Source organism: Berghia stephanieae, chromosome 3 (assembly GCF_034508935.2).
Source record: "Berghia stephanieae isolate SIO BIC M18660-M18661 chromosome 3, UCSD_Bste_1.3, whole genome shotgun sequence".
NCBI lineage: Eukaryota > Metazoa > Mollusca > Gastropoda > Nudibranchia > Aeolidiidae > Berghia > Berghia stephanieae.
In genome coordinates, this window is record NC_088362.1 from 55,674,125 (window position 1) to 55,686,060 (window position 11,936).

An 11,936-nucleotide genomic window follows, 5' to 3' on the forward strand; every position below is an offset into this window, starting at 1 on the left:
CTGATTAAATGAGTACGCGAGGCTGAGTTGCGAACGACTACTGGGTTCCGACATTCCGATCCCAGTGTCATTCATGTTCACCGTACCGTGTTACTGTCTACACACTACACTGCATTGTTAGTGACTGGTCATGTCTTTTTTGTTTGTATGTTTTACGCAAGCTTAATAAAAATTAAATTGACTGATTAAATGAATACGTGAGGCAGAGTTGCGAACGACTCATGGGTTCCGACATTCCGATTCCAGTGTCAGTCATGTTCACCGTACTGTGTTACTGTCTACACACTACACGGCATTGTTAGTGACTGGTCATGCCTGTTTTGTTTGTATGTTTCTTTTAATATGGGTCAATTTACAAAGAATAATAATAGAAATGTTCAAAACAAAAACTAGATTCACTATTACGTGCCTGTAATGAAGTGCTTTCCACAAACCGTGAGCGAGAATGATGGTGGAGGTAATGGCAACCATGTGGGTTTGTTATTGTTTCCTACCTCCGTCAACCCGCGCATCCAGTTGCGCACCCACGCTGATTCTAACCAATAAGAAAAGCATACTAAAGTGACCCCCCCCCTCCCCCCCAAAAAAAAATAAATTTAAAAATAAATAAATAAATAAATCTAAAAAATATACTCTACAAAATAGACTAAGTACTATTTTTGTTTTATTTGCCGTTGGATTTTTTATTAGTTGTCAGTGTGGCAGGCTCACGTTTTATTAATCTAAAATTTCCTATTTGGCATTTTGAGAAGTTACTAGGTCTGAGTAATAGTAATGGCTTGAAGCAATGAGGGCAAGGCTGTTATACTCTGGGGAAAAAAAAAAAAAAAACATTTTAAAAAATTGGCCAGATTGGGAAAAACTCTCAAACCCGGGACTTCGGCGAAGTCCCGGGTTTGAGAGTATTTCCCAAGATGAGAGTCATTTAAATCATTCGATGTTTGAAGGACGAGTTTTCTGGCCAAATTTTTAAACATGCGGTTTTCCAGAGTACGGCAGCAATAAGGGCAGTGAACTGTGCATGTGTAGTAAATTTATATTATACACGGGGCCAGAGCTCGGAAATTATATAATCCCCTTATACTGCGTGAAACAAAGTAAGGCATTTTAGTCCACGACCAGCGTATTCATGAAAATAGTAGAGTACCTAAAGGTGAATGGAAATTTACCTCGAGACTAGTTGTTGTTATAACTAAATACACAACGTTGTGAGGGTGATTTTTATCTCTCGTTGAGATTTCAAGGGGGCATGTTAAAAAAAAAAAAAAAACAAGAAGAAAAAAAGAAAAAGAAGTCATTATTATTATGCTGCCTGGCATTATAGATAGGCAAATGATTGTTCTGCTGTAGTCTGGAAAAAACCCATATTTTTTAACATTTGGCCAGAAAACTCGTCCTTTAAATATCGATCGATTTAAATTAAATAACCCTTATCTAGGCAAAACCTATCAAACCCGGGACTTTGCGAAGTCCCAGGTTTGAGAGTTTGTATTTTTTTTCTTTTTGCCAAGATGAGGGTTATTTAAATCGATCGGTACTTGAAGGAGGACTTTTCTGTCCAAATTATAAAATATGGATTTATCCAGAGTACGGCAGTGTTGACGTTTCAACTTATTTGATAGGTCTTACAACACAACATGTTAGTCTTATTGTTGCAATGGAAATACTCTCAAACCAAAGCAAAAATAGTATTCTCCATTACAACAATGTTAAAAGAAGACCTGCAAATATGTTTATGTCGACGTGCCCTTATTTGCAGGTCTGATTACCCAATTCCTTATGGGCTCATTGTTGTAATTGAAATCTAAAAAAAAAATGACGTAAAATATTGTCCATTACAACAATGTTAAACTAGGCCCATAAGTGGGTTAGGAATTCAGACCTGCATATATGTACACGTCGATCGTATTACATCGTTGACCTTGTTTACATTACATTGAGCTTTATATAGCGCAATATCCATTAAATGTGCTCAAAGCGCTTTACAAGGGATCCCTAGTCAACAGCAAAATTCAACATGTAGGACGGGACATGACGCATGTTAGGCGATATTACAATTTTTCGGACAAAGACAACGCTGTTAACGGCCATGTACTCATTTTACATCTGAGTATGGTGAGAGAATGTGAGTAAAGAGCCTTTTCCAAGGACTCAACTATGCGCCCACTAGACCGCATAGCCGCACATTATCTTGCGTCTTTTGTTTTTTTTCCAAACATGATGATTCATTTGTTCCGGCTATTTCACAGTTCGCGAAAAAAATATAAAGAAAATCACTATTACTATATTTTTCAAAAAACAATTGATATTTTTCTAAATTACTTTTTGATTTGTCGATGATGCCGTTTCCATGGATATGGCTCGCAATGCATTTGTCCAACATGCACTTACTTGCAGATCCGATAACCCAATGTATTATGGGCTCATTGTTGTAAAAAAAATCTCAAAAAAATGGCGTAAAATATTATTAATTAATGTGTTAAACTAAGCCTATAGGTAATCGTGTTCGGATGTCAGACCAGCATACATGTATGTACGCGTCGCCTTTGTCCGTAGTGTAAAAAAAAATGGTCATCAATTCATGACTCAATGTGTTTTGGAAAATGGCAATTAACTCCTTACCGGATTTCCCCCGTATTTTCCAAAAAAAAAAAAAAAAAAAATGGCAGGCTTACCCAGCAGAGAAATGGATTTTTTAAATTCAAACAATCTCTCTACAAAACAATTTTATGTTCTTATTAATTAAACAAAGAGCATTGTAATTTGCAAAATAAATCTGAATAAGAACAAATTTTAATGTATATTGTGACGTAACAAATGTGACGATTTTGCTGTAGATGATAAGGAGAGGGTTAAAGCATTTGCTTTATCAATTGCTTTTAACCTTTTTGTTGTATCAGTTCCTTTAGTGGCTCTTAGTCAGGTATTTAGCACATTAATTGCAACGTTTTTGCTAATAATCACTTATTGATGTACTCTGGAAAAGTGTTTTAAAAAAGGCCAGAAATCTCGTCCTTCAAACATCGACCGATTTATATTAACCTCATACTGGCAAAAAAAAAATAATCTCAAACCTGAGATCTCGCGAGGTCTTCTTTAGTTCGAGGTTTGAGTTTTTGCCAAGATGAGGGTCATTTAAATCCATCGGTATTTATTGAAGGACGAGTTTTCTGGCCAAATGTTTAAATACGTGTCTTCCCAAATAAATACCGACAGTTGAGCGGTTAATATGATATTATTTCCTCATAACTATGCAGTAGAACAGCTTTGCAATCCGTTAAAAAGTTCAGGCGCTATTGGTATTTAACAGCAAAGGAAAAATTCTCTTTTGCTTATGTCGCGAACGGTGTAAAATCATGTTATGATAAGCAAGAATCACAAAGTACACAAATATTTGTCTCATGATATTAACTAGTTTGAAATTTTCTTTATGTACCTCTTTCGTTGCAGTAAAATAAAAACACCTAGCGTGCTTTGATTTTTTGAATTCTTCCAACCATGACTCCAAATTATAAATCGCTGACATAGGTTAAAACTATATAGTACCCAGTAGCTTAGAAGGATACCATCCCTGTTTTCCAAATCACAATTGATTTGTCATGCTTCGTGGATGTGTAGGGCTGACACGTTGTATTGATACAGTCCACTCCGGATAATCGCAACTCGGTTAATTGCAACATTTCCCACCAAACGAAATTAATTCTATATAAAAGTCACTGGTTAATCGCAACAAATTTTCGCCCTCAAAGGTGGTTAATTCAAGAAATCAATCAAATAAAATATCATGTTTAAATTTCATCATGGAAGAAATCGTGATAAGTTGAAAAAGCGAGAGTGAGTGGTATCTTATGTTACAGTAGTGTGTCACCATTCAAAAGATGGCGGGCTTTGCAGTATGGGTTTGTGATGTCATCTGTGGCCATGAAATAAAAGGGGAGGGGGTGGGTATAGATAGTTCGAAGATGACGTCACTCAGGTCTTTGTTATTGTTTTTTGCCATCCGCGTTTATGAGTAATGCTCACTGAACTGTATTAACCCGACTATAAACGACACAGAAGGTAACTGCTTCTAATGGTGCTCACACTACCATGTTATAATGCCTACCCTGGATGCAAACTCATTACCGCACTCGTGCACAGTTGCAAACCCACCTGGAAGCTTCGTCACAATGCACCGTTCAACTAGATGCTCTGCGGTTTTGGGCTCTTGACCACAAGAAGAAGAAGAAGGAGAAGGAGAAGGAGGAGGAGGAGAAACAAAAAACATGAACAACAATTGACATTAACAAACAAAAAAGAGGAATGCAATAGTTTCATTGTAAAGGAATTTTAATTATGAAGTTAAGCGTTACCGATCACACTCAATGTAGGGACATCCAAAGATGACGAAACAATTGTAAAATTAAATTGCACCATAAAAAAAAAATCTGATATATGCATATTCCCAAGAAATAAAATGCATTATAAAGATTTGAAAATTTCATCACAGTGAGTAAATCAACCATTTATTTGATTACAGGGCACAGACAACTAGGACAATTAATGATACAAGAAATCAACGATGATGACAGAGAGAGACGAGAGAGAGAGAGAGAGAGAGAGAGAAGAGAGAGAGAGAGAGAGAGAGAGAGAGAAAGTAGATAGATGAGATAGAGAGAGGAGAGAGAGAGAGAGAGAAAGAGAAGAGAGAGAGAGAGAGAGAGAGAGAGAAGAGAGAGAGAGAGAGAGAGAGAGAGAGAGAGAGAGAGAGAGAGAGAGAGGAGAGAGAGAGAGAGGAGAGAAGATGTTGCATCATTGTGTAAAATATGCAATGTCACATGAACTGACAAATTATACATTTTAACACAGTGTTGTTTAAAAAAATGTTTTCACATAAAATTAAAGTAAAAAAAAAGTTATTTCCAGAACAAAGTCCATGATGATGTCTATTAAATTGAATCTGGTGTGGTTTGTTTTCGTTTCTGGAATGTGATTTATGTATCGGATTTACTTTTGGAGTTACAATAATACATTATCATCTTTTAACCAGTTAATTGCCGCACTCTGGAAAATCTTGTATTTAAAAATTTGGCTAGAAAACTCATCCTCCAAAAATCGACTGATTTCAGTGAACCCTATCTTGGCAAAAAATCTCAAACCTGTAACTTCTCAAAGTCCCAGTTTTGAGAGATTTTGCCAAGATGTGGGTCATTTAAATCGATCGACTTTTGAAGGACGTTTTCTAGCCAAAACTTTAAAAATACAAGTTTTTCCAGAGTACAACAGTTAACTAGTTGATTGACTGAAACAATATCAATATGATAAATACCATTTAAGAGATTGTGGATTCATTTTAAAACGTCAATCTTTCTTTTATCAAATAATGAATACTATGCTCATAATGTATATCTTAGTAAATTATTTATTATATAGAGATATGTTTTGGTACCTTTCTAATAGACTCTCTAAAACTTTGACTGTGATATGAGGACCTCTCTCAAATTATGCAAACATACTTTAATAAAGGGGAGGAAAACAAAATCAGGAAAAAAAACCCCAACAAAGTGCAATGATTATGAGAATAAATATATTAATTAGTATAATCAATAAATAAAATAATAAATTATATCATAAGATCTCTGGAGTGAAAACAAAAGATAATATTTTCATAAATTCTATTAAATAAACAACACACTTATTACCAAGGGAATGATTCTACACTCCCTTCCGACATCACTTTCCCCCTGCCATCTTCAGTTTTAACAGTTCCGTCTTTGTTAAGGAAAACCAATTTGGGAATACCAGACACTTTGTGTGCACTTTGCAGTTTCTCCTGTAAAGAATGAAAAATCAGAGAAAATAAATTTGCATGTAAAAATTTAAAAAAACCTGAGCTTTTATATAGCGCAATATCAACCAAATGTGCCGAAAGTACTTTACAAAAGGTCACTAGCTAACAGCGACATTTAACACGAAAGATGAGACATGACACCTGTTAGGCGATATTTCTGATAGAAACAACTCAGTATACACCTGGGTTTGGTGAGAAAGTGTGAGTAAAGAGCCTTTTCCAAAGACTCAACCATGTGCCGCTCAGAGTGGAGCTCGAACCCTTGATCTTCCAGTCCGAAGGCGAGTATGATACCACTAGACCACACAGTCGCACACATAATATCATCCCATTTCTCTGGGATAACCCGGAAACGTGGCACCCACCATGATTGGGGTCATCTAAAAAGCATTGATTTTATTGGTTAGTAAACAAGTCTTCTCATTGGACGGTTATCAAAACTTATTCGCTCACTGACTGGCAGTCAGATGCAACACTCTAATTGGTCACTAGCATTCAGTCACCGATTGTAAACCAGTGAGCATTGTCCTTTGCTGCAATGGCCTAAAACACATAGATTTCACTGACTGGTAAGCAAGATTTTTGATTGGATACGACATTTTTAAAAGTTAAAGTGATACTAAGCCGTTAGAAGCTGTTGACTGTAAAAAAGTAATAAACAAAAATTATAAAAGAACAAAATACCAAACATGGAATGTTTCGGGCTCAAAACCCTTCTTCAGCCATAAAAAAAAATTAAAAAAAAAAAAACAATGAAAACATAAACACGTTACTTAAAAACCAGATCAACGGCAGATAAGTATTTAGCACAAAACTTATTTAAGTAAGGCCAAAGTAATAAATAACAATGTGAAATTGAATGTAAGCTTCAATTTAATTACAAAAACAGATCAAATGAACGTTTCCGGTTTCTCCTTTATCAACAAAACAGGAATCATGTTATTTATTTCTTCGAGTTTTGAGCAGCAATATTTACATAAGGCCAAAGCAGGAGACAGAATTTTGCACTGTTTGTTACCCAGACCAGACCCTGCTCCAATTATTTTTCCCCAATAAACTCTCAATAGTTTACAGAACTTAGTGTTCCAATCTATGACTTACTTTGATGTCATTTGCATCAAAGGGAATGGCACACCAGGGCATCTCATTGAAGTAATTCTTGAAAGATGCTTCATCTCTGTCATGGCTGACAAAAATAATTTCTAGCTTTTTGCCATTTGCGTTCACATTCGGCAAGTTTTGGGGTAAATCCTCTGCAAGGGGGGCACCAATGGGCAGAGAAGTAGATGCCTATAAAAAAAAAAAATTAGTTAAAGCATTATTTTATAATCATTCCTTTAATGACATTCAAAACAGCTTTGTAACTTTACATGTAAAGTCTTATAAGATAGTTGTCCTTCAGAGCCATTAGGCATTAGGCCCTTGGCGCCTTAATTTGGTTTATCCTGGTTTTTATACCATGAAATGGACAATAGCAATTGCTTGCTATCCTTTGGAAAAGATGCTAGTCTATCACAAATTACTTTCCACCAGATTAGACAAAGCGGTCAGGAAAAAAATCTTGACATCACCCAGGATCGACCTCAGTCCCTTTGTGTGTGAAGCGAGTGCTCTACCAACTGAGCTATCGGGATCCCCATGATATTTTATGTGTAACTTGAAAATAAAACCGAAATTTAGATCTTAGTTAATCAAATTGTGCAACCAATAATGACAATAGAAATAGAAACAATAGTACAAATATTTCTAAGAAGCAAAGACTGCAGGGATGCCAACCCTTGCCCATGAAAATGTGTACAATGGAGATTCAAAATGAGTAAGATTTTGAGAAAAATGTGTACAATTCTGCAAAAACTATAATTAAAGTTAAATTTTGATGATGGACAATTAAACCCTCAGCTTTATTCAATCAAAACTCACCTATAAGCTCTACATCTTTCACTGCATTGGCAACGTCAACATCACCATTCTTGGAGACCAATTTAGAACCAAAACAATCCATTGTTAAATGTTAGATTTCTGGGGGAAAATATGATAACCAAAAGTTAACATTACACTTTCTGCAGATGACGCAGACATCGAAAACAAAGAAGTATCATCTAAAATAAAACTTGAGCTTTTATATAGCGCAACATCCACCTAATGTTCTCAAGCGCTTTACAAGGGGCCTCTAACAAACAGCAACATTTAACATATAGAATGAGACATGATGCCTGTTAGACGATAATACAATTTTTTTCCAACAGAGAAAATGCTGTTAACCGCCAGGTACTCATTTTACACCTGAGTACGGTTATAGAATGTGAGTTGAGAGCCTTTTCCAAGGACTCAACTATGCACCAAAGAGGCTCGAACTCAGGACCTTCCAATCCGAAAGTGAGTGTCATACCACTAGACCACATAGCCACATAAGAGGGAAAGTTGTTGACAATTGGACACAAATGAGAGATGCCAAATGTTTTTAGAATAGTCATGGGACCAGAGACTGAAAACTACCAAAAGCAACGTAACAACAAGATATGGAGTGAGTAGAAAAGTGCCAGAAGACAATAGAGAATAAAAATTTTTTTCGCGGCGGTGGTGGGGTTTGAACCTGCGACCTTATTGGTACGACAACTCCGCCTGGCAGGTGAGAGCGTGGCTCTACCGTGTGAGCTATCCACGAACACAAAAATATTCGTTTCAAACCCAAAGTCATTTCTAGATCCCTCTCTCACCCACTTCTTGAGATCGCCGATTCGTTCGCCACCATCGCGAAGTAATTTTGACCAGCAGTTAAGCTTAATAGCCAATATTCTCATCACAAACATATAACATAGAAACGATTGAGACATTGAGTATGCTCCGGTGTATGGGGTGAATTTTTAATTCAGAAAAGTGAGTGGAGCAGGCACTTATGTTGGTAACAACAAGATATGGAGTGAGTAGAAAAAGTGCCAGAAGACAATAGAGAATAAAAATTTTTTTCGCGGCGGTGGTGGGGTTTGAACCTGCGACCTTATTGGTACGACAACTCCGCCTGGCAGGTGAGAGCGTGGCTCTACCGTGTGAGCTATCCACGAACACAAAAATATTCGTTTCAAACCCAAAGTCATTTCTAGATCCCTCTCTCATCCACTTCTTGAGATCGCCGATTCGTTCGCCACCATCGCGAAGTAATTTTGACCAGCAGTTAAGCTTAATACCCAATATTCTCATCACAAACATATAACATAGAAACGATTGAGACATTGAGTATGCTCCGGTGTATGGGGTGAATTTTTAATTCAGAAAAGTGAGTGGAGCAGGCACTTATGTTGGTAACAACAAGATATGAAGTGAATAGAAAAATTCACCCCATACACCGGAGCATACTCAATGTCTCAATCGTTTCTATGTTTATGTTTGTGTTGAGAATATTGGCTATTAAGCTTAACTGCTGGTCAAAATTACTTCGCGATGGTGGCGAACGAATCGGCGATCTCAAGAAGTGGGTGAGAGAGGGATCTAGAAATGACTTTGGGTTTGAAACGAATATTTTTGTGTTCGTGGATAGCTCACACGGTAGAGCCACGCTCTCACCTGCCAGGCGGAGTTGTCGTACCAATAAGGTCGCAGGTTCAAACCCCACCACCGCCGCGAAAAATTTTTTTATTCTCTATTGTCTTCTGGCACTTTTCTACTCACTCCATATCTTGTTGTTACCAACATAAGTGCCTGCTCCACTCACTTTTCTGAATCAAAAGCAACGTAGCGTCTTGAATTTTTCCCTTTGTTCTCCTGCCCCCCATTTGGTTCATGGGACCAGAGACTGAAAACTACCAAACGCAACGTAGCGTCTAGAATTTTTCCCTTTGTTCTCCTGCCCCCCATTTGGTTCATGGGACCAGAGACTGAAAACTACCAAAAGCAACGTAGCATCTTGAATTTTTCCCTTTCTTCTCCTGCCTCCCATTTGGTTCATGGGTCCAGAGAGTCAAAATTGCCAAAAGCAACATAGCTTCTTGAGTTTTTCCCTTATTTGTCCTGAAGGAATTGCATTGCTACACCTTACAGTCAGCATCAGGCATCTTTTCCATTTGTGTTCAAATTGTGAGTGATGTTCAGGATCCGTTGGGCTGATTGTTTTGGGTGACAGGCAAGTACTTAAAACAGCTATGGTCTCAGGAAATATAAGTTTATAAAGGCAGTTGTGCAGACCTCTTCTTCCTGCTAACTCAACATCCTCTCAATGCCGCGTTGTATGCCACGGTGGTGTGTGCTTCCACGAGTGAATCAGTTATGAATAATATCCACTATTTTGCCCAGAATATTCACAATCAAGCCACCAATCTACGGGGTGTGGATGCTCAAACATTTAGACTGCATACTTTTCTATACTTACCTTAGTAAGGTATATCACAGTTTGTGTCACTTATCTTACAGCCAAATTAAAACATGGATACAACAAACTTGTTGGATCGTCCCATACAGATCTCAATTGAGCCTTGCACTGATAATTGATGTACTTATCAATAGTTAAAATATTTTTTCCAGAATCAAACAAAACTCTACTACCACTGGAGACTGTTCAGACTGTGTCCAAATAATCTGTTGATTGCACTTGCTCATTGAAATTTGAGTCCGAATAGTCATGAGAGACTGTTCAGACTCGCGTCCAAATTGCCAATTCATTACTGGACACTTATTAATAAGAATAACTGTTTTAAACGAAGCTCTGGATCTCTTTTAAGTGTACTATAGCTTCATCAATAACTGCATTCCACCAAATAATAATACTACAGTTATACATGTGTGTGTGTGTGTAGTCTAGATAGATTGTTCCTCTTATTATGAGGGTCAGCCTATGAACTGTTCAATTCGAAGGATTTGTGTAATGACAATGAGCTGTCCAATAAAGCGGGTTCTACTGTACCAATTTACTTAGTTCACTCCATAATAGAAAGATGGCTTTTAATAGTAATAAATTAATTCAGGTGAAGTAAATTCTTGTCTTTTTTCTTTGATTTAAAATGTTTACAGAATTGACATCTGGCATCGGTGCATCACTCCTGTGAAAATATTCTCTACGACAAGAGAACTTACGACGAGTGTATGTGTGTGTGTGTGTATGTGTGAGAGAGAGAGAAAGAGAGAGAGAGAGAGAGTGAGAGAGAGAGAGAGAGAGAGAGAGAGAGAGAGAGAGAGAGAGCTATCCGAGGCGGTAGCGAGTGAATCATCTCAGTCCCAGTCATCTCTTCATGAACTTCATGCACATATTTTCAGCCCAATTCGCTTGATAAAGCAAAATCACAATACCGCCATATGGACATATCAAAAAAAAAAGTTAACAAATTATACATCCAAATTATATTGAGAATCAGACAGTAATCAAATACTACCTAGTAATATTGTCAAATAGGTATATTCGTTCTCTTCTAATACGTGGATTGCAACTCCAAGATAGACGTCTATCTTGTTGTTTTTCTGTTTTCAGGACCTCTGACCCCTGCCCTTACTACCGGCTACCGGTTACTTTTCTGTTACCACAACAAACAAAATTTCACCAACTCGTAAACATTGGTAAAAACTAAATTCATTTATCAGAGTTGCATATTAAGAGTAACATATTCAATGCTCGTTCATTTATAAACAAACCACATTTTTGAAAACGCACTTACCTGATACAGTGTATCCTTGAACAACTGAATGATCTCAGAGAGTGGGTATCAATGAAGTTGTGAGACCTGTGACTTTATAACGGGACTGGCGTTGACGGATGCTGGGCAATAGTCGGTATTTTTTTAGGCACTTGAAATAAAATTGCGATACCAAAGGAAAAGGTAAATTTAGTTAAATAACTATTATTATTATTATTATTATTATTATTATTATTATATTATTATTATTATTATTATTATTATTATTATTATTATTATTATTATTATTATTATTATTATTATTATAATTATTGTCAAATTGTTGATTTAGTTCAGTCAGCAACTTTTCAAGGGTATTTATCTTTGTCGAGATAACAAATAAAAACTGATAAAAGCAACAACAACAACAACAAAAAAAAAACAAAAAACCCCCCCCCCCCCAAAAAAAAACAAAAAACAAACAAAAAAAAAAAACAACAACAACAACA

The 11,936-nt window shown here is 36.6% G+C and overlaps 1 protein-coding gene across 1 annotated transcript; it reads right to left on the bottom strand.

Annotated features, from left to right (window-relative positions):
- Positions 1 to 4,767: 4,767 nt before the first annotated feature.
- On the bottom strand, positions 4,768 to 11,606 carry LOC144968039 (nucleoredoxin-like). The gene is given in 5 exon segments (XM_078905998.1): positions 4,768 to 5,812; positions 6,932 to 7,057; positions 7,059 to 7,120; positions 7,751 to 7,849; positions 11,470 to 11,606. Coding segments are annotated over 4 exon segments (405 nt in total). The 5' UTR covers positions 7,833 to 7,849; positions 11,470 to 11,606; the 3' UTR covers positions 4,768 to 5,677.
- Between the last annotated feature and the right edge of the window lie 330 nt (positions 11,607 to 11,936).